Here is a 22,488-nt window from a genome sequence, read left to right as displayed (position 1 = left end):
CCAGCATACCTGCTCAGTTACAACAAACAATTGCTTGTCAATGGTGAGGTGAATACATGTCATTCCATGTCCACCAGTGACCATATCTGCTGCCTGCTTTAGAAGCCTGCTTGGATGAGTAGGTGGGAGAGAGCCTGTGACCTGACCTTTAACACGTGATATTGTTCTGCAATTGTAAATATTGTACATTGTTCTGTTACTGTTGTATATGTTCTGTTGTTTCCAATACTTCAGCAAGGGTTCATAAACTCTATTTCACATTGTGTGGCAAAACATAAACACTAAGAAGACTCAGCCCCAGCATTTGGTTGGGCAGATCTGTGGTGATTTGTTGTTTGAGTGATATGTCTTTAATGTGAATTCCTGGATATGAAATATTGAACTGCAATCGTCTGTAAGACTGTAATTAGTGTGGTTGCTATGTCCGAGAACTTTTATGTCACCTAAAGTAACGTTTTTTGTTAACCTTTTTTGTTCATTGAGTTCACTGAACGTTTTTTGTAACCTTTTCTGTAATCCCAAAAGTAAAAATTCGGTCCCTTTTCTGATTGGACAGTATACATATCCAATCAGACAGGTGTGACATCACAATATATAATAAATATAAGGCAAGACAGAATGAATCAAGAATAGAATGATCATCATACTGTATACAAGACTCAAAGCTTGAAATTGTCGGCGCAACCACACCTGCAATTTCCCAGAATTGCACCTTTCTAGTTTAAGGCCAAGATCTGCCTCAACTGCCTGCCAGGCCAGGATCTCTTCTAAGCCTTTCGGCCTGGAGGAGATAAAAAAAATACACTTTTAGCTGACCACACAACTGAACCACATTTGTGGTTCAGTTGTGCTTTATTGTGCTTCAACTTAATCACAAATAACAATTCCCTGACTCAACACATAAACAGTGACACACCACACTATGTACACAAACGTACACACATCAATCTTAGCAACACAACACATTGCCTCTAGTCTAAAATCATTGGCCATCCAACACTAAAACTCTAAGACCAGAACCATGAGACATCAAAGCCAATACATTTGCGACATTATCCCCCCTGAGTCAGTCATCACTTCACAATCACATTACTGCCATTTGAGAGAACTTAAAACTTAAAATGAGGAACTTCAAATGGAGGAGCCATTTTAGCTCTTCTTATACAGTTACTTCTATTTGCCCCTGTCCAGCTTTTTGTTATACTGTACATACTAGCAGAAACACACTCCTCCCGGATCCATGTAGCTGGGCTGGAAAAAGGGGAAGTGCCTTTTGGCCAAGCAGCAGGCGTGAGGCCGTGAGCACTGTGACACATCTCCTCAGTGCAGGCATGCTCATAAAATGTTGACTATGAGGTGCTGGAGCTGAAGAGAAACAGCATAGAAGGGATCAAGGGAAACATGTCCATTGAAATTCATGCAATAATCCAGTAAGGTATTCTGTTAAAGGATAAACAGCATGTAGAAGTCAAAATATACATTTTGCTTGTTGATTTTTCTTTTCTTTTCTCAAGCTTGGTTTTGATGTCCAACTTCCTACCTTGATTGATTAGTTCCTGCTGTATGTCTGCTAATTATCTTTAGTTTAGGTCTACGTTCAGTTTCATCTAGAATTTCGGTACATGTATTTATTTTGGACGTTATTTTATCAATAACTCAATGTACATATCTGACATTTATCAGAAATAAAGTATCAGCAGAGTTATGTCTTTTTTGTCTTTATTAAAGGACCATTCAAATTGACAGTGGTTTTCAACTTTCAAAACAAAAAGCAGATGACATTAATTAAGCCTTGACAGGAGGCTGTGAAGCAGAATTACTTGGATTTGCTACGTTGTATTCTTAATTTAAGATGAATATCAGCATTTTCATATCGGCCCTGGGCTTCTTGGTGGCTCAGTGTAGCAAGGTCACAGACCATGCTTTCATTGTTTGGTTTGAATCTTACTCCTATCTACAATGCCCACATAAACTTAAAGAGGGAGTGCCACAAGTTTTGTATTTTTCCAGTTATTTTCCAACTATGAGGTGACAGTACTTCATTAGACACCCTGAGTCGTTTTTAAGTGCAATGGTGTATTAACTTTGTATTTAGGGTTTATTCCTGGAGGATGAACCCTTGACAGTCAAACGGGCCAATGAAATAAACAGTAATATAGTGACATCACACTATCAGCCCCTCCCCTAACCCCTCCCCCTTTATCATACAACTACAGCTGTGGGTGAACTAATGAACTGGTGGGCGTGCCCACATAAAAACATTTTAACAAAAACTGTACACTTTTTAGAAAAAATTATACGTCCTTATATAACAAATAATAAGACCTGATGATCATGTTTTAGGGTGGAAAAAAATCACGGCACTCCATCTTTAAAGCATATAATATTGAATGGTATAATATATGCCAAATATCTTTGTTACACCACCTATCTTAGTAGGCCGTGAGCCAGGACCCCAAATCTGGGGTCATCGGTACCAATGGGCCGACTAGTGCTAGGAAATATGTGATAGCATTGCAGTGGTGGTAGCTTTCTGTGTGTTTATCTTTGAAGAATGGTTGGGATACAGCTCAGACAATATATTTATCTGAAAAGTTGTTAAAATTAGCATATCTAGAAATATAGTAATTATCTATTACAGGAGAAACATAGTGACTACATGAGACGTACTTCTGTTTTCATGAAAGATGTAGCACAAAGGTTCCTAACATAAAGTGTACAAGTGTACATTTTTAAGTAATGCATAAGATAACTTTCCGTTCATCATTACATACAGTACATTAATACCTTTTAGTCTTCTATCTGTCTTCTATCTGTTCAAAACCTAACAATGTTGTTTTTTGTTGTTGATTTGTATTTGGGGACATAGAACAATTTTAGCTTGGTTGCCCAAACGGGCAATTTGCATAATCCAAAAAGGCCACTGAGCAGCGAGCTCATTGCATTTTGTATAGAACTAGAATTTTGCAGACCTTCGGCCAGCTCATCCTAGCTTACACACGTCGCCAAGGGGGCGTACTCATGCTGTACTCCTCTGTACTGTACTGTACTACTGACACGAGGATGTTAATGGAGGAACAGGAACGCTCCTGAAAGATGCATTCCTGAAGCAATTTTTTTTTATATCAGGTCAATCTCACATGTTGAGGTCAGGTCAAGGCTAAATTTGACCTATGGGAGAACAACAAATAGAAACAACTTGATGAGCGTTCATGATTCACTTAAATAAACTGTCAAATACATCACAAGAACTGGTATTTGTAATAATAGTATAACACACTATGATAATATTTTGCAACTACATTCAATATTCAACTCATAATCAGGATCATAAAATCAACCCACCACATCCTCCTGGCCCTAGCCCTCCTGACTGGCAGCATTATCTTTCCCAAATCTTGGTCTACCTCATCGTCAAAAGTATATCCTCTTTATCAACATCACTTCAGGATCACCCATCACCCTTAGCAAAATGTGGATCTCCCATCCAAATTGTGTGACATCAGCCGAATTAACTTTCAAGTTGATCTTGGTGGTCTGCCACATTCCACTTGTATATGAGCCCTCAACACGTGGTGCAACGTTAGGGCAACAGATTGTTACATTGTGACACCCAACTCACCCAGCACATCAGGGTAGTTCCCTGCCAGCAAAGTATCTTGTGCTCTTGATTTTGCCTTTGCACATGGATATGAGGTAGCACAGGACTGTCCAATTCTAATGCTCTGTACTTTATACTGTAGGTCCACCCGATACACACCAATACACCAACAAGACAAGCACATCAATGTATTCACTGAGCATGCGTATCACCCTGCATCAGGGACATAATGATGCCTGCCTAATCATGACCAAATGCAGTATCCATCATCATCCTTACAAGGACCAGAGCAGTGCTTCTTTCCTCTATTCAACAATAGAACATCACTTTGGGTTTGGTATGGACACCTTTTTTTGGTTTCCATTAACAACCTTGACTTAAATAATTGTCAAATCCTTAGCTCCCAAAAAACGACCAACGCGTTTTGGCCAGCATGGGCCTTCATGAAATAAAGGATTTTCTACTTCGACTGCACAGAGCTGCCTTGGACCCTCTTTAAAGTTCACCACCTTCTTACCTCCTTCCAGATAGATTTGGACTCATTCAAAGTATAGAACTTTTAAAGAACTTGTGTGCTGTGTAACTGTTATTTGAAACCCTCTCCAAAGAGCACCTGCCTGCAGGGTTTTTTTTACATGAAGGACCCACGAAGCTCTTCTTTTCTTTGATCAGAAACAGCTCAGTTCTGTTCAGAGGTGAGCTTGCTGACATCCTTTTGCCTGCTACTCTGTGCACCAACTGCTACCTTTACACTTAAATGTAGAAGTTAGTAGGTGAATCACTTAAAGTTTAAGTGTTTCACCTACTGTATCTAATAGGTTGGTGCCTCCTCAGTTGTGAATGTTTTTGTGACTGGGTGAATGTAACACATTGTGTAAAGTGCTTAGGATAAAGGCGCTATAGAAGCTTGTAAAGGGTATGATCAGTGTTCAGACTCTCTAAGAGTTGCTAGACAGCTATATTACAGTTGTAAGAGAGGATTGACTTGCATGGTGGATTAGAAATGAGGGCAGTCCTACACTCATTTGATCAAATACAACAAAAATATGATCTACCTTGCAGACATTTTTTCAGATTTTTCATTCTCAGACGCACAACACTATCAATTAATTCAACTACCTCTCCAATTGAGAGTATTGACAAAGGATTTTACAAGGCATGTTAAGATCCAATACAACCAAATACAAAAGATGCTAAGAGGAAATGGGAAAGTGATCTTGGGGTTGAAATTACAGACGAGGTTTGGTGTGAAATATATAAAAAACTGTGTGTGTAATAGAGCTTGGTCGATTCAGCTAAGAACCGTACACCAAATACAGATCTCACCTAGCCTTCGCCAAATTATATTCAATGTATATGGTGATGGTCATGTCGAGATTAAACGATATTGGTTGGGTATCGTGCAGCAGTTGAACGAGATCTTCAATATGGAGTTTGAACCCGACCCTATGTATTTGATTCTTGGGCTGCCTTATAAGATTAACAAGTTCCATACGCGTCAGTTTAATGTCTTAATTTATGTTGCTAGGAAAAATATTCTGTTGAGAATGAGAAACCACCAACAAAGAAAGATTGGCACAAAATATTCATGCAGTGCATACCGTTGGAATTCTTAACCTGCCTGCTACGCTCCACAACAGATGCCTTCTATAAAATATGGGAACCATATTAGCGATTTATTGGCCCTCAATTAGCTATCACCTTGACCATAGGGTTCCTTGACAGAAGCGATAAAACTAATCTTGATGGATAGAATCATCATTCCTTGTCTATCAACTTTATTTTTAATTTATTCTTTACCTGTGGCTGTAGATATTAATACTGAGTCTTAATTGTGTATACCGTATATATGCGCCTATGTGTTGTATATACTTTCAAGCACCTTTGTCCGTCGTCATAAAATGTAAAAATCAATACAAATATTATAGGAGGGCAAAGCAAAAGCTGACATTTACATCCCACTTTATTATATATTTTTCTAACGTGTAATATGCCAACTTTAACAAAACAAGGAATACTTTCGGTTCTATACCATATCATTTTTATACCAATTATAAATGGTGCATTTCCACCCCAAAATGCAGTTAAACAAATTAACATGAAACTTTAATGATTAAAAGGAACTAAACTATTTAAAACAAAAGATAATTCTGAAAACACTAGTAATTATTAGGCAGTCTTTAAAAACAACCCATGGTTTTGTTTTATTGCTGTATAAAGGTAAGACCTAGTGGCACTAACACTACTGCTTCCTTACATCATTGATGGTCAGATGCCTCGTGTCAACTGAGCACACTTGTTCTAGCTAGTAGCACTAAAACAGAGGCTTGTATGGTTCTAGATACTGCTGCTATGCATCTTAAAACTTTATTTTAAGGCGTACTTCTGCACAAAAGAAAAAGAAAAAAGAAATTGGAATGTTTGCAGCTTCTAGTGTCTACTGCTCTGAGTGCTAAACACAGGCTCAAGCCCCATTGCTTCCATTTAGTTGAAAGCACAAACAAGTACTGTAAATACCAATACTGTAAATGGACACAAAGACATACTCCACGTTGCATCAGTGATATGGCCAGCTCCTGCGTTCACACGTCTCCTGAGAATTCCCCAAATGTTTCAAACTTTTCTTATTCTCCTGGAGGGATTGTGAACCTGATGCGCTGGCTCAAAGCTAGCAAATGACATAGTAGGGGAGTCATAGGGCTGCTCGTGGTACATTGTATCACAGTGTGAGGGGACCTGAGGCAATACCCTGTTCACAGTGTGGAACAGAAGGGCTTTCTGATCCCCCTTCCAGTGTTACACACAGGAAAGAGACAATGCAAAGTGCATGCCAGTCAGCAGAAGAGGGCACCAGTCTTCATTTCTTCATATTTCTAATGTCAAGTCAATTATTTTCATATGCCAACACACTTCTCTTCACAAACAATGCCACTTACACATGCCCTTTAACCTCCACCCTACATGACCACTTGGGAGTGATGGACGATTCCTCTCAACAGCCATCTTGTTCTTGTGTCTATCTGCAGAGACGGAAGCCTGAGGTACCATCTGGGCCAGTTGGTTGACGGATCAAGTGATTGTTTGGACGAACTGGTTCTGATGTCTGCTGTGCATTTGCACGAATTTGTCTGTAGACGAATTAGACAGATCAAGAATTGCAGACACAGACACAGACACAGACACACACACACACACACACACACACACTACCACCTTGACTTGTATAATTATTTATAGGAAGGTTCAAGTTGAACACACACGCACACCCCATTATTGCCTACATTACTTATTGATCAATCTAAAAAAATGTACCTTTCATGACATGGTTTGTCCTGGGCCACGTCTTCAGAACTGGCACTACCTAATATTCTTCTCCGAGCCTCTGCATACTCTGCCTCCCGTTGTGCGAGAGACTTCATCTGTTGAGAAGGACGGGAGGAGGGAGCAGAATATCCTGTGGTTCCATTATTTGAAGGACGCTTCAAAATTCTAATTTGTGTTGGTGGTGCTGCAGGCAGAGAATCATCCTGAATTACAATCGCAGTCCGCACAGGTGAGCAACTTGAACTCAAACTTGACTTCCTACATAGCAGAGGCAGAGAAAGAAAAACATTGTTAATTAATAACTTGTGGCTATATACCTAGATACATTGTGTCATATAGATCTATTTTTTCAAAATCTTCCCTCTTCACTTACTTTGAGCTTTGACTTATTTTGAGCTTTGCCTCAAGTCTTCTCTCTATTTCCTGCAGAAAATAACACCACAATATGAATATCTGGAATGTGAAAACATTGGATACGTTCATATCATATTACAATATCTAAGATTGTATGTTGCTTTCCTTCTGACACGCAATTGTCAAACTGTGGAACTACTTGAAAATGTCTCTGTGCTATTAACTTATAATGAATACTTGAACTCCTTATTTCAGTGATTTTGTATTTTACACACACACACACACACACACACACACACTCCAGAAGAATAGAATATCATTTTAGTATAATATTATATATTATCCAGTTCAGTTAAAGACGGCTATGATTGGTAGAGGCCAATGCGTGCATAACTAACTTTACAAGCAGTGAAAAAAATATTACATTTATTTCCAACTCAACTCAATGTTCGTTGTTGAAATGTGTGCGACTGTTGTTTCCGCAATGGGTGGGGCAAAAATCTTGGGGTAAGAAATCGTTATATCGACCACCTTTGTCTTTCTCGATTGTACTACACAATTTAGATGAAGGTGCGAACATTTCTCCACGTCAGGAAGATGTTTTCGGTTAAATATCAAAATCAGAAATGAACGCAGTCCATCTAGCTGTGCTAATTGTGGCCTTGACAGTCCGTGCAGGAAGTCAAGCTAATCAGTATACATTTGAAACATCGAATATAAACCGATAAAGAAAAACACTTAACTACCTGTCTACGTGCCTCTGAATATGGAATCATCATTATGCAGCCTCGTAAAGTAGAAAATAAAGCTTTCTCACCCCGCTATCGGCAGCTTCTTCCCAGTTCTCTGCAACCTCCTCATCCTCCATCATGTTTACTGATTTTTCATTGGGTTCTTCTTCTTCTTGGAATTAGGTAATTTCCCATATCCGCTGAGGCCGTTACAGCGCTCTTGCGGTCTGGATTGGTAAAGCAGGCACATCAGTACATCAGTCTGCTTTCTACACCCACGCACACACACCTTATTAATCAAATCTGGGAATACATTTCTTACCAAGAATTTTCTTCACCAATGTGTTGGTAAAGGTGTCTACTAACATATCCCACAGTGGTTTCTATTCAACCACCATATGGGGATTTCTGCCAGCTGCTGAAAGCTATCATTAACAACCAATAGCTATGGCAAAATGTTCTAAATTTCATTATACTTTAAGTAGCATGTGACGTGTCAAACTAGGGGGGTTTTCATGATTCTGTACCCATTCCAAGCATTAGTTTTGCACGAAAAACAACATGGGCTAAATTTGGCCATAGCCACTTTCCCAATTTTGTGCCCTTTATGCTGACCTAATCACATTTGTAATGACGGCTATGGCCGTTTTTAGCCCAAGGTGTGTTTTTCCTGCAAAACTGATGCTTGGAATGGATTCTGAATCATGAAAAATGTCACATGCTACATAAAGCATAATGAAAATTTGTATTTATACTTTCAGCAGCTGTCAAAAATGTTGGTTGAGTAATATTGTTTTGTTTTGTTATGTGTTTGTTTTGTTTTGTATTTCTTTGGTTGTGTTTTGTCCATGTCAATGTTTTATATATATATATAAAAGAAAATTAATAAAGTACAAATCATTAAAAAAAAGTTGGTTGAATAGAAACCAATGTGGGATATGTTAGTAAAGACACCTTTACAAACACGTTGGTGAACAAAATATCTTCGACTTCCAGGATGAAATGAGTGAATGGTGACGTATTAATTGCCTTAATTGTACAGGACTGTAATCTGTTGAGCTCATTAGTTTGTCAGTTGTCTGAAATATATTTGAAACTGTTGAATTGACAGATGTCATGTTAATATTTTTGTGAGTTGAGCTGCACAAAGATTAGTTTAGACTGAGCAAGGAGAAAACAGGAAAGAAACAGGTCAAAAGAAAGATAGCATATATGGCATTAAATTATGAATTTACAAATGGACAAAAATAATCAAATACATGTGTGTAGTATACATAATTACACAGTACTATGCACACGCGCGCGCACCACACACGCACGCACGCACGCACACACACACACACACACACACACACACGCACGCACACACACACACACACACACACACACACACACACACACACACTCACACACACAGTCACACACACACACACACACACACACACACACACACACGCAGTCGCACACACACGCACGCACACACACACACACACACACACACACACACACACACACACACACACACACACACACACACACACATAAATCATCCTCACCAGATGGGGCACTGTGAGCTCTGTGGCTCCTCGATCTTCCCTCCTCTCTAATCAAGACAAGCTCGTCCATTGAATTTCGGGAAGTTTTGTTTGTAAAAGTAAAACTTAGCAAAATGGCAGAAGACAACAGTTATGAATCTATTATCTGCGTAAAGCCGGAGGTTCACGTGTACCGGATTCCACCCCGTGCATCCAATCGTGGATATCGGTAAGCTGACGTGGTTTGGTCAGAACTTAGCTGACAAATTTAAGTGGCCGCAAAGGCAAAGTGTCAATCAGCAAGCTAACTTTGCTAACATTAACGCTGTCTATCTACCAGCCAGGAAGCCTGCTATGGCTAATTTACAAACTCTGTCTTTTGTAGGAGTGTTTTACAGACCCTTATTACCCCCTCTATGGTGATTTCATGTTTTTGGCTGTATATTTGTACGTCTCTAAATGTTATGATGAATTGAACAAGGTGGACCCCCTTGTAAACAAGTGTAATGCTTTATTGGGTCGTCTCGTCCACTCAGTTAACAGTTTTTGTATTGAGTTATGCTTGAAATGTACTGCAATTCTGCAAACTGTTATTACATACTTCAATCAATCAAAAGGGTCACACTCGTGTGATCATTAGTTTGACTAGCATCGCATTTGTACTACAAATACTGATGCAAGAAGAGTAGTACAACATGTACAATTGTACATTCATTATTTTATTTGGCAATGATCACGTGACAGGCGTAGACAACATGTAATCAACCGCAAACTGAGTTGTTTAGCAGGTCTGACGAGAGAGAGAGAGAGAGAGAGAGAGATGCTGTCATGACATGATAGGCCTACTGTCAAAAATATGTCTGCTGTATGTCAAATGCATGCACCATGATAAGTGCCAGACCATCTTTTACGTTCCTGTGCAAAGGTTATTTGTGATTCTGGGCTAGTCAGAGAAAGCATGAAAGGTTATTCCTCTCCTGACTCACTTCCTCCTGCCATCAAAACATTAAGCAATAAGCATTATACTTTGCTGAATTTAGTTATACAGTATGGTCAACTTGTGCTATGACAGCACATCAAGGAGTTTTGTTTTTGTCTTGTTCAGGGCAGCAGACTGGAAGCTGGATGAACCTTCATGGAGTGGTAGGCTGAAGATCACTGCCAAAGGAAAGGTAGCCTTCATCAAGCTAGAGGACAAAAACAATGGTAAATACTCAATGTTATATGTTGGCTATAGCCTATCTGAGAAAAACTAACACTCATGAAGAAAAGAAACATAATTTGAAATTGTACAAAAAACCTAATTCTGGACAAAAATGTCATGATTGTGAAGTTTTTGCAAGATGCAGCAAAATAAACATTTTGGTTGCATTCATTTCACGACTAAACTGCAAAGTGTGAGGCAATGATGAATATAAACGTGTTTTTCAGGAGAGCTATTTGCCCAGGCTCCTGTGGACCACTATCCTGGAGTTATTGTTGAAGCAGTTACAGACTCCAGTAGATATTTTGTGATACGAATAGAAGATGGCAATGGTAAGTCACCGTAATAAGAATTGCATGAATAAGTTAATCACATTTTGACCATTAAATTGTGCAGCATAGTATTGTTGTATATTGTATTGCATATGTATTAGTTCAAAAGGCGCAAATGGGTGTTTTTAAATCATCGTTAAAGTACTTTGATGCAGTTATCATCAAGGACCCTAATATTTTTTTATCTATCTTTCTGTGATGTTTGGATCAAGGACGTCATGCATTTATTGGCTTGGGGTTTGCTGATCGTGGAGACTCCTTTGACTTCAACGTGGCCCTACAAGATCACTTTAAGTGAGTTGCTCAGATCACTTACTGTCAATACTGTGTGGTACAGTTGAGTTCAAAGTAGCCTGCCAGCGCGTCGCAGGTTCGAGTCCCGATCATGACGGCCTTTGCTGCATGTCACTCCCCATCTCGCTCCATTTCCTGTCAACCTACTGTCGTGTCAATAAATTCATAATTAGAAAACACGCTCTGAAATGTCACTTTTGACCCTACAGGTGGGTAAAGCAAGAGGGTGAGTTGGCAAAACAGGAAGCATCTGAGGTTACTAACCCAGCACCAAAGCTGGATCTTGGTTTTAAAGAGGGACAGACTATTAAGATCAACATTGGGGTGAGCTTCACAGTGTTTTAGAATGGTAAAGAAATACACTTTATGAGAGACATTTTAAAACTGCATTTAAAAACTCCAATGTATATTTCTTAGAACATAAAAAAGAAGGACGCAGGTGGTGCAAAATCACGGCCCATGGGTGGCGGTCTTCTCCCACCTCCCCCGGGACCAAAGGCTGGAGGCCTCCAACCACCTCCTGAAAGCCAGCAAACAGCCCCAGCTACACAAATAAACACTGGTGAGTCTTGTGTTTTTCTAACTCTTCATCTCAGTCTTCTTTAAACTTTGATACAGAGTATAAACCTTGTATATTGACTACAGATCTGAAACCTGTAAGGGATATGTTTTGTTTTTCCCATAATGCAGCAGCAGCCTCAATTTTAGATTTTGGTTCCCCGGGCCCTGCAGTCCAACCCACACCTGACATGTGGGGAGATTTCACATCTGCTGGTGCCAGGTATGTTTTGGAGAAGAGTAGATCATTTGTCTCATCATTTGTTTTGATTGCTTCATCATTTATTATATTAGTCTTTGTTTGTCTTCATTGTTGTCACCATTTCTTTCTCCCTGTCTTCATCCTCTATCCATCTTCTCTACAGCTCCAGTAAAGACACTGTCCAATCAGGATGGGTGCAATTTTAGTAGTCATGTAACACACACACACAGACACACACACACACGCGCGCTCAGGATCCATACATTCCATGGACATAGTGAAAGCAAAGGTGGTGAACTGTAAACAAACTTGACTTGCTCCATCACTGCAAGTGTTTTCAGTTAGTTCTGATGAATCCCTACACTACTATGCAATTGGAGCTGTCTTGTACTTCAGTAATCAGTCAGAACGCCATTATTGTGTCATCAATTGCCCTTGTCAGACAGGGCTGCGTCAAATAGTGTGTGCTCTCTGTGAGACAGATGGGTATATTGAAGTTTGAAGGGAATTTTTGTCGTGTCCCCCTACCCAGGTGAAAATGTCCATTTTGTTTTGATAAATCACCTGAAATTGGAAAGCAGCCTGTTCTCTCTCAATGTAGTCTTTTAATTTGGCCCATACCTGCCACCTATGTCAAACGTGATATGACCATGTCCCCCTAATCATATCTTAAATGCCACCACTGTACTACGTTCCAAAATGTCCATATTCCTTATCATAGCAGCAGCACCACTCATCTCAACATTATTTTTGGCATTTGGTGAAAGATTAGTGATTCTGTTATTGTTTATACTGTGTTTATTTGTGTAGGCATAGCTCTTTTTTGTGTTTATGTTCCTCTGTTTCCTCCTGCTTTTATAAGATGAAGGAAATCTTGCAAAGCTGAGATGATTTAAGTTCTTGACCATTAAGCTTGTTAAATTAACAAGACGTGTAGTGTAGCCAGACGATCTGAGATCTCTGCCTATTCATACGTCTGGTAACATCTAAATTCAATGTAGCTGCTAAAACTGGGTGGAAACAATTCTGAGAAAATAAATAAATAAATAAATCTTTTAGGGCAGTCCTTTATATTGGGTCAAATTGGGACACAGTGATTATGATTTATTTTTAAAGCAGTGGGCTTAGGTTTGTCTGTGGAGGTTTTTGCTGCCGTTCTACCCCCTACATTGAATTTCACTAGACTAGACATATCGGTATGTGCAGATCTGATTGTTTGGCTATGCCAGACTAGGACTATGAATCAACGACCTGAACCTGAACCTGACATGTACATCAACGAGGAGGAGGAGAGACACGATTTCCAACTATGGTTATCTTAGGATTTATTAAGTTTGAAAATGTTAGGTTATGTTTTTATTTGTATTTGTTTTTACATACCCCATTCATACCTTTTTTGTTGTCCCACATTTACCAATGTGCCTTTTACCAAATTGGAATTTTCTGAATCTTATGTTTATAGTTTGCAATGGATATTTCCCATGTGCCTTTTCTGGAGATTCATAAAATGTATAAAATATAACTTTACACTCTCTTGTAAATAAACAATATGCTGTTATTTGGGTGTTTTCTTGTGCGTCACTATCCCTGGTGGATCACAGATTGGAGAGATCATTGTCCTGGAAGTAAACCATGGGCCCTACATAATGCATTGCCACTGGTCTCTATGGTGGCTCAGCTCTATGCACTATAAATGAAAGCTCAACTCCATTTATCTTAACACTTGAATCAAGTTTTTCAGCTGAGTAGCAGTAGGCTATTCATTTAAGGAAAGTATTTTAGGAACAATCCTGGGATAAATGTTGATTGTTGACCTATCTAAGGTATTCTTTTACAGCTATAGTGCTGTACTGCTAAACTTGTAGCTTATAGTACAGCTAAAAGGGACAATTGATTAATTTAGTCTTCCAAAGACATTAGTATTAGTGTGTGGCTGTAAACAAGCATCTCGAGCTTAGTCCACTTCCCTGGGTAAACCTTAGAGTATACTCTATGGGCTAAACAACTTTGCTTTGCTTAGATTGACAGCATTTTTTTTTACAATCTAATATGCGTCTATGCGATGACTGTCATCCTGCACACGGATATTTTAGCTGAGGGGCCGGGCTGATTTCACCCAACACCGATCCTGCACGGGCGGCTAACTGAACTGGAAGTCCCTCCCCGGAAAAAGCATGGAGAAGATTTCGGAACAATGTAGCATTCTGCCAACAAACTGCTAACGGTCACAACGGAGTTCGTTACAGCTGTGTGGCCCATGCAATAAGGGAAGAATGGAGCGAAGTCATATGCAACAGACAGACGCTCGTTTAAGGTGAGGAGGGCTATATATGCAGTCTGCAGTCTACAGTCTGTTATGTTTGCTATGCTACAATGTTCTTAACACATTCGCCCTTCCGGTGAATTTGAATTTGGAGAAGGAGAAACATTGTTAATAACGCATCAGTAGCTACTGTAACTGTATTGTTAGTTTGTTACAACAGATCTATCCATCTGATTCTGAACTGTATAGTGTCTCAGATTATTACAATCACATCCACAGATGTGAGATGTCCATGGTGCTGAAAGTGAAAGTAGGTTATTCATTCGACTCTTGTGAAGTGTCAGATTTCTCTCTCACGCACACACCCCAACTCAAATCACAGGCACAGCGCGTCTGTTGATCGATAGAGGGCGCTATGTTCAATACATTGATTGGTCCATGATCTGCTGTAGGCTATAGTTTTAATTATAGACATTTTATTATCACATCACAATTAACTTACATTCACACAACCAGTAGGCTACAGTTTTGGGGGTGGATGTTTTAAATAGAATACATGGATTGCTGATAACATAATACATTTTATTGTTTCAAACACTATTTAACATACAATACAACTTTTGATTCCTGGAAACATCCAATATTTAACTCGCTTGAAGCCTATCATGATGGTGGTAGCATGCTTTTTATTATGGGGATGAGGTTGGTTGGAGAGGGGGTTGGGAATATTGAACCTCTTGTCTGTAACTATGACAACGCAAACAAGTGGTCTGTGGCATGCTTTGGCCTATTCTTGTTTGTGCAAATGTATGGGCTGCATTGGGCTAATTATTTTAAAGGCCAAATACTTACATTTTAAGAGACATCACTTGGCCTAATTCTGAATCCAGAATCTGAAATCCTGACCCTTTAAAGTGCAAAAACAAGTGTAAGAATGTACTGTAGGAAGGCAAGGCAATGCAATGGCCCAATCTTTGTTAGAGATTTTATATTTATATATTATTATATTCTATATTTTAAAGGTTTTGTTTGGTATGTAATAAAACAAAAAAATTAAAACAAAAAACATGTATTCAAATTAAGAGTGGGTGTGAATTCATGTGCAGGCTATACCTTTCACAGGATGTGAGAGTGAGTGGAGTGGGAGGGAGCGTAGTCTAAACCCAGCTTATCCCACTGTCCTCAATCTCTTCCTGGCAGTCTTGCAGAGGAGGGACACAAGCAGGACGCTCACTTGCAGACCGTATTGATCAACTTTTAGTCAGTTACACCAAAGCTGTAGTGCTTTTTTTTTTCTTCTTAGATTTTCTATTTCTTTTTTCAGTTCAAAAGAAAGGACGTTCCAACTTTTTAGAAATGAGTTAATTACTTTATTAATCGAACAGTTAATCCTGTTGAACAACATTGAGTGGGAACCAACAGACACAGGAGGAGCAAGGATTTAATAATCTACTAACAGCAACTTCCTATGAGTACCATGGAACATTCAGAGGCAGATTCCAAACTGGAATCTGCAGATTCCAAACTGGAATCTGTGATACAGGTGATGTACACTACTACACAACAGCAACAATCCCGAGTGTTCATTTTACTCAGAGGATGTAAAAATGGACCCTTTAATTGCAGGTCCATTTTACAGTCTAAGTACCTCAGGATTTATTCTGTGTTCTGTGTTGTAGACCTTTCTTGGGTTGTTTAACCTATAGACTACAGTCAGTGCTAAAAGCATTCTACTGTGTGTGTGTGTGTGTGTGTGTGTGTGTGTGTGTGTGTGTGTGTGTGTGTGTGTGTGTGTGTGTGTGTGTGTGTGTGTGTGTGTGTGTGTGTGTGTGTGTGTGTGTGTGTGTGTGTGTGTGTGTGTGTGTGTGTGTGTGTGTGTGTGTGCGTGCGTGCGTGCGTGCGTGCGTGCGTGCGTGCGTGCGTGCGTGCGTGCGTGCGTGCGTGCGTGCGTGTGTGCATGCATGCTCTATTTTCATTAGACAGCAGTATTTATCTAGTGTGACTGCTGTGACACCACCTGGTCTCTTGTGATTAACCACTTTCAACCTGGCATGCATATTTTGGGAATATCATTTTTCAAAAAGTCAAAAAAATATTGAAAATAGTATAGCTTGTATAGCTATTTTGTCTTATTTGTCATACAACAAAGTATATACGTCTACAATGTTAAAGCTTTTCTATCATTGTATTTCACAAAATGCTTGGGTTATAATACCCCAGTAGACAGATAATATGTCTGTTATAAGCATATTGCAATATCCACTGCTTAGATTATCCTGTGGCTACTACAACTCCTGATTAAGCCTCAAGGTCGACTGGTGGACAAAGGTCCACCAGTCCTTTGTCTCCCTCTTTTCTTTTTCACATTGTTAATCGCCATAATATCCTTTCTTCAGAAGCTGGAAGAAAGTGTTCTATCTGAGGAGAAGAGGCTGATAGTCCGGGGCCCATCCCCTGATGCCACTCCTACATGTCTACCTGCACGAGTCAGAGAAATCGTCACCAAAAACCTCAACGATAGCTGTGAGTCACTAAAATACCCTGTGTTTTTAGAGCAGTGGTTCTCAAATTGGTGTCCGGGTTTCTGGCTTAGGGGGTCCTAAATTGACCCGTACAAGTCTAACTCTTGACAGTAAATTTTGAGAACCACTGCGTAAGAGAATGTTTAAGGCCAATGAAGAATTGTGCTCTGAATCTTTTTTTCCCTCACCTGAGCTCCCCTTATCTCTCCCACTGTGTATATCTCAGCAGCAGGAGCCATGTCCTCGGTCATGTCCTTTCAGGAGGAGAACCGTGTGCTGCAGGGTGAGCTAGGGAAGCTGGAAGACCTGCTGGCTCACAGTAGAGCAGACCGAGATGAGCTTGCAATCAAGTACAGTGCCATTAGTGAAAGGGTAAGACATACACCAGTTCTCAAACCTTTTCATGTCAAGGACCCCCAAATGTATTTGGCCGGCGGCTGGCCGCAGACCCACATCTGAAAACGTTTTGTGCCAGGGATCCCACACAAGATTTGTGTTGTTAAAGTGTTTCAAAAAAAATTGCGCCCAAACTTCACATTTCTTTTTGAAAATAGCAGATGTGTGACGAGTGAGCCAGAGATGCTAGAATGGCCAGATTGTAGAGATGCGTATGGTTGGAACAAACACTGTGCTACTCTTCCCTCTCTGTCTTTCATGATTTTCTTTGTCTCTCTCTTCTGGAGAGATTGTGTGGTCTCCCTGGTTACAGGGACTGGAATTAACTGAAGTGGTTACTATGGCATTTGTCACCCCTGGTGATTGTAAACAGGAGATTTAGTGGTGAGAAGAAGTCTCTAGTGAGTGTGCAGTACAGTACATGTGATTTGGATTGAACATTACCTAAGACACCTTTGCGAGACCGGGTCCAAAATCATCATTTAACTAATGAACTTATAGGCTGGCATTGATCACATTTAGGGATACAATTGTAAATCAGTGACAGATTTGCGCAATTTTGACAATTGTTAACTAACAAAATAACTAGTTCGCTTGTGAAAACACAGGTCCCTATAAAAGTAATTGATGGCTGCTTCACACGTTTTGTGAAAAGGCTTTATGGCAGATCTCTTTTGTCACTTCCTACAACCCTCTCAGAGGGTTGTCTAGAGTAGAATGAAAAAGGAAGGGATGTCCGCACACTGAATTGTAGCTCCCAGGAAACTTATTTATTTTGTTACAAAGTCTTCGTCAGGTAGACCCACAGTGGTCGAAACGTTGTAACAAAATAAAGAAGTTTCCTGGGAGCTACAATTCAGTGTGCGGACATCCCTTCCTTTTTCATTGTACGTATTTTTGACCAGCACCTGTAGAATTTCTGGAGATTTATTAACAGATTGGAGAATTACAGTACATTTCAAGCACAACTCAATACAAAACTGTTAACTGTGGACGACACCATAAAGTATTACACTTGTTTACAATAGGGCCCACTATGTTCAATTCATCATTTACACAGTTGGAGCAGACGCTGCGTTTTGAGACAGGGGAGGGAGATCATGATTCAGCGGAGTCACGCAGCCTGGCGCAACAGAATGTGGATTTGCGCAGGAGACTAGATGAAGAGCAAGCAGCCTACAAGCGTAAACTCACTGCCTACCAGGAGGGACAGCAGAGGCAGGCACAGCTTGTGCAGAAGTTGCAGGCCAAGGTATGCTTTCTAAAATTAGACTTTTCTTCCTGTGACGTTACTGTAAGCTTCAAGTCATAGAAGAGTGAAACGTTATCATTTCAGGTACTACAATACAAAAAGAGGTGTGGAGATCTAGAAAAGACACTGCAGGAGAGATCTTCAGAACAGGAGCAACACAGACTCAGTGTGAGTGCCATTATGAGCTAATTCAAGCATTAGACAAAGCTTGCATATTTTATTCACCTCAACATTGTCTGACCTACATTTAACAAGCACGTACAGCATTTCTCATAAACATGTTTTGTTATTAATGTCTTCGTATTTAGGGTAACAGTGAAACATCAAACAACGAACAGAGCAGCAATTTAGAGGATGCTTTAATTCGACTAGAGGAAGAACAACAAAGGTACCTGATCATTATGTCAACACATTTAGAGTTGAAATTGCAGTCTGGGGGATTTATATTAACGTGATTGTGTTTAATGCATGACATTATCTGATGTAACATGATGTAAAAATGTAAACATTGCTCCAATTCACACCATGTCCTCAGTTATCTGACCATATACCGGTAGTCAGCAAGCAGCATGACACACTTATTGCTATATTTCTGTCTGTCTCGTCTGCAGGAAGAAATGTTATTTATGCTCAGGTACTGTGTACATTATGTTGTCCTTGCAGAAGCAGCAGTTTGTCTGCAGTGAATGCCATGTTGCGAGAGCAGTTGGAGCAGGCTGGACTGGCCAACGAGGCTCTCAGCCAGGACATACGCAGGCTCACAGTTGATTGGACAAAAGCCAGAGAGGAACTGGAGCAAAGGGAGTGTGATTGGAGAAGAGAGGAAGAGGTGGGGAATGTATACATTAAAACAACATAAGGCATTTATTGAATACATTAAATTCACGTTATTTACTTCTGTCTATGCTGTCTCTCTGCTCCCTTTAGTCTTTTCATAGTTACTTCAGCAGTGAACACAGTCGTCTTTTGACACTGTGGCGACAAGTGGTTGGATTCCGCAGGCATGTCTGTGAACTGAAGAGTGCCACTGAAAGGTTAATATTAACAATTTGGGGGAATAAAATCCATATTATTGTAGCTGGAGCTCATACATTAAATGAGATGGGCATATATATTATTTATTTTAAAATTTATAAAAAATAATTTGTGTCCACATGTTTGGTTTCTGTGGCAGTGGGGTATGATTTATTTTTTTACTGAAAGTGGAGCGCCACAGGGTGACACTGTTGGAATCTCACATTGTCCGGTTTGTACAAAGACAGTCATTTTATTTTGACACAGCCCCAGTCAAGATACAGAACAGGGAAAGAGGGCTGATTGACTGTATAAAGAACACTAGACAGTCAGTCCATTTAACACAGTTGTTAACTGCTGTCCCGGAGCACCATTCTGTTGCTCAGGAACAAACCACACCCCACTGCCACAGTATATCACACATGCATTTGCTTTGAGTTCAGAAGAATGGGGTTCTACTGTAACTCATACGATGCTTACATTGTGGCACTGTTTTCTCTCTCACTGTGTCTCAACTGTTGTCCCATCTTCCCTCAGGGATCTGTCAGACATGCGTAATGAGCTGGCTCGGGTGTCCCACTCTACCCAGTTGTCCTGTGCTGGTCTGTCCGCTGCAGTCCACAGTCGGGAGGGAGGGATGGCCCTGTCACTGGAGCGGGAGACCGCTTTGCGTGCGCAGCTGGAGCACCAGCTGAGAGAACGAGTGTCAGAGCTGATGAGTCTTCAGACCCGGACAGACGCAGAGAGAACTGAGCTCAATGCCAGGTTATGGAGAACTCAGGCCTATAACCAGTTTGTCATTGGATAAATGTGAGTTTATGGGATTAATAACAACAATGTGTTGGATCATCAGGTTGTCAGATGCGGTGCGAGAGGGGGAGAGGCTAAAGGGGCAAATTGACGATAGAGACAGAGATATCGCCATGTTGACCAGAAGACTTGAGGTGAGAGACTGGGCCATTATGGCCCCTGGATATATACTGCATATACTTATTTGTCAGGTCCTTCCATCCCTAAGATTCTGACTTATTTTTGCAGGAACAGAATAGCAATGATGAGACAGACATGCAGGTGATGAAAGCACACAGTGAGACATTGCTGGACACACTGCGTGACATTGCTCAGGTAAACACACACACACACACACACACACACACTTTCTCTCACAAAAACTCATTTTCATATCAGGAAATGTCACAATGAGGAATGGATTGACTGTTTGTAATGTCATCTTAGACTCTCTTGTCTGATGGAGACTCTTCATCAGAGGCGGACCAGGACAACTCTAGTGCACCATTGTTGGCCTTGATCCACAGCCCCTCAGCTCACCTCTCCTCATCTCCACGGCGATCCTCCTCTCCTACTCGATTCTCCTCAGTTCCTCCTCTCTCAGAGGCCAGCCTGTCTGCTCTGCGCTCTGCCATCACCAACAGGCAGCTACAGCTACAGGTTAATGCTTGTGATTGTGTGTGTGTGTGTGTGTGTGTGTGTGTGTGTGTGTGTGTGTGTGTGTGTGTGTGTGTGTGTGTGTGTGTGTGTGTGTGTGTGTGTGTGTGTCCGTCCGTCTGTGTACAGTTAATCTCCGGCACCTGTTAACCCGGTCGATGCCAGATTTTGCACACACACTCCCTGGATGCCAATGATGAACCTCTGCCCCAGATTTTCCAGAACGGCCTGTTATAGCGCCACCAGGAGACCGACTTTTGAAAAACATTTTTTTTTATATTACTCCTCCAGATTCTTTCCAAAAAATCCCGCAAATCGTTACACACTTACACATCTCTAGTCATGTGTTCAAGACGGATCTGTCCGATATTTTATATTCCATCCTAATTGGCTAACATTGGCTTTCAAAGTTTGCAGGATTGGCCCGTTTTGAACAAAAAGCCTCAAATCATGCAAGCGTGCAATTTATATGAAATCTTTCACAGACTTTCCTACTAGGCTGAGGAATATATCCTACCCTTTTCACATTGACCTGTTATAGCACCACCGACAGGTGGATTTTTGCAAAACACATTTTTGGAACAAAATGCCTCAAATCATGCAATTGCCACCCAAGGGTAAGAAGAAATGGCACTCTTTTCACATTGGCCTATTATAGCGCCACCAGGAGGCCACAACCTGACCTGCCCTGGTGGAGACCTGTGAGCCGAGTGGCACTTTTTCTAGTTACATATTGAAGAGGCACTTCCGTTTCAGTTTCATACTATATAACACCAAAGAAGGCTTTGTGTTGAAACATGTATTGCTTTGTTTGTTACCTGTTCCAATTACCTTGTCAAATATATTGTAGACCGTGCACCCAGTAAGAAATTACTGGAAGAAATTTGAGTAGTGCTCTTAAGTGTTCTAAAGTTATAATGATTTATTTACCTGATGCCATTGCTTAACATATATCACCTGTACCACAGATTCCAACCACTGATCTTTGCCAAATCTGAGAGAAACCACCCAAACACTCAACCCTTTTGTTGTTGTAACGTGCAAATTATGCAGTAGATTAATCTGGGGTCTATTTATCACGTACTTATCCAATTATTTACTGTAATGATTTCTGTTTTTGTTCTCAGGATGTTCGAGGACGTTTATTCTCTGCTCAGTCATCAGTGCAACAGTTGCGCAGGCAGCTAGCAGAGGCCGAATCAGCCAAGAGAGACATTGAACAGCGCAACCAAGTGTTGCAAGGAGAGAGAGACACTGCACAACGAGAGAAGGAGTCCACACAGAGAGAACGGGAACGTATCAGGCAGGAGAGAGATGCACTGGCCAGGTAAATGGATACTTATATCAGTGTAGTAACTACAAATTATATTTGTTGTTACAAATTCTCCTCAATCCTCAAGTGTATTCTTTTAAATTAAATTGTGTATTCTCAGTACCATCGTTGACACATATTTTGCACT

The 22,488-nt window shown here is 40.4% G+C and overlaps 3 protein-coding genes across 8 annotated transcripts in view; 2 read left to right on the top strand and 1 right to left on the bottom strand.

Annotated features, from left to right (window-relative positions):
• Nucleotides 1-5,548: 5,548 nt before the first annotated feature.
• LOC308322037 (SUZ RNA-binding domain-containing-like) lies at nucleotides 5,549-8,160 on the bottom strand. 2 transcript variants are annotated; one of them, XM_080773219.1, is made up of 4 exons: nucleotides 8,097-8,160; nucleotides 7,299-7,348; nucleotides 6,914-7,183; nucleotides 5,549-6,729 (listed from the first exon to the last, which is right to left on the bottom strand). In XM_080773219.1, exons 1-4 carry the CDS (start codon nucleotides 8,148-8,150, stop codon nucleotides 6,618-6,620), a joined length of 486 nt encoding a protein of 161 aa, XP_080629345.1. In that variant the 5' UTR covers nucleotides 8,151-8,160; the 3' UTR covers nucleotides 5,549-6,617. The 2 variants fall into 2 exon arrangements, with proteins under 2 accessions (XP_080629345.1, XP_080629346.1); XM_080773220.1 differs by lacking the exon at nucleotides 8,097-8,160 and adding an exon at nucleotides 8,026-8,070.
• A 1,440-nt stretch (nucleotides 8,161-9,600) lies between these two features.
• Nucleotides 9,601-13,693, top strand: necap2 (NECAP endocytosis associated 2). 3 transcript variants are annotated; one of them, XM_080793576.1, is made up of 8 exons: nucleotides 9,601-9,774; nucleotides 10,651-10,751; nucleotides 10,977-11,081; nucleotides 11,294-11,375; nucleotides 11,585-11,699; nucleotides 11,793-11,937; nucleotides 12,066-12,156; nucleotides 12,299-13,693. In XM_080793576.1, exons 1-8 carry the CDS (start codon nucleotides 9,680-9,682, stop codon nucleotides 12,339-12,341), a joined length of 777 nt encoding a protein of 258 aa, XP_080649702.1. In that variant the 5' UTR covers nucleotides 9,601-9,679; the 3' UTR covers nucleotides 12,342-13,693. The 3 variants fall into 3 exon arrangements, with proteins under 3 accessions (XP_080649702.1, XP_080649701.1, XP_080649700.1); XM_080793575.1 differs by having other exon boundaries at nucleotides 11,288-11,375; nucleotides 12,069-12,156; XM_080793574.1 differs by having other exon boundaries at nucleotides 11,288-11,375.
• A 620-nt stretch (nucleotides 13,694-14,313) lies between these two features.
• Nucleotides 14,314-22,488, top strand: part of crocc (ciliary rootlet coiled-coil, rootletin) — a 28,028-nt gene continuing 19,853 nt past the window's right edge. For 2 of the 3 annotated variants that reach the window (XM_080793266.1, XM_080793268.1), the window contains exons 1-13: nucleotides 14,314-14,449; nucleotides 16,795-16,921; nucleotides 17,150-17,292; nucleotides 18,377-18,568; nucleotides 18,653-18,736; nucleotides 18,877-18,956; nucleotides 19,232-19,397; nucleotides 19,496-19,602; nucleotides 20,120-20,347; nucleotides 20,436-20,526; nucleotides 20,621-20,707; nucleotides 20,819-21,031; nucleotides 22,156-22,355. In XM_080793266.1, the coding sequence (XP_080649392.1) occupies nucleotides 17,158-17,292; nucleotides 18,377-18,568; nucleotides 18,653-18,736; nucleotides 18,877-18,956; nucleotides 19,232-19,397; nucleotides 19,496-19,602; nucleotides 20,120-20,347; nucleotides 20,436-20,526; nucleotides 20,621-20,707; nucleotides 20,819-21,031; nucleotides 22,156-22,355 (1,583 nt within the window). In that variant the 5' untranslated portion in view covers nucleotides 14,314-14,449; nucleotides 16,795-16,921; nucleotides 17,150-17,157. Of the gene's footprint in view, nucleotides 14,450-16,794; nucleotides 16,922-17,146; nucleotides 17,293-18,376; nucleotides 18,569-18,652; nucleotides 18,737-18,876; nucleotides 18,957-19,231; nucleotides 19,398-19,495; nucleotides 19,603-20,119; nucleotides 20,348-20,435; nucleotides 20,527-20,620; nucleotides 20,708-20,818; nucleotides 21,032-22,155; nucleotides 22,356-22,488 lie in introns of all 3 variants that reach the window. The other variant, XM_080793267.1, reaches the window with a different exon arrangement.

Source organism: Protomyctophum bolini (assembly GCF_963924005.1).
Source record: "Protomyctophum bolini genome assembly, chromosome: 2".
Classification (NCBI taxonomy): Eukaryota; Metazoa; Chordata; class Actinopteri; order Myctophiformes; family Myctophidae; genus Protomyctophum; species Protomyctophum bolini.
This window is presented reverse-complemented; position numbering and strand designations above follow the sequence as displayed.

Coding starts and splice junctions, on each gene's coding strand:
- LOC308322037 (XM_080773219.1), bottom strand. CDS start 8,150: ATGATGGAGGATGAGGAGGTTGCAGAGAACTGGGAAGAAGCTGCCGAT. Junction 7,349..8,096: donor AAGAAGCTGCCGATAGCGGG/GTGAGAAAGCTT, acceptor TATTTTCTGCAG/GAAATAGAGAGAAGACTTGA. Junction 6,730..6,913: donor GACAAACCATGTCATGAAAG/GTACATTTTTTT, acceptor ATTCGTCTACAG/ACAAATTCGTGCAAATGCAC.
- necap2 (XM_080793574.1), top strand. CDS start 9,680: ATGGCAGAAGACAACAGTTATGAATCTATTATCTGCGTAAAGCCGGAG. Junction 11,082..11,287: donor ACGAATAGAAGATGGCAATG/GTAAGTCACCGT, acceptor TGTGATGTTTGG/ATCAAGGACGTCATGCATTT. Junction 12,157..12,298: donor TTCACATCTGCTGGTGCCAG/GTATGTTTTGGA, acceptor TCTTCTCTACAG/CTCCAGTAAAGACACTGTCC.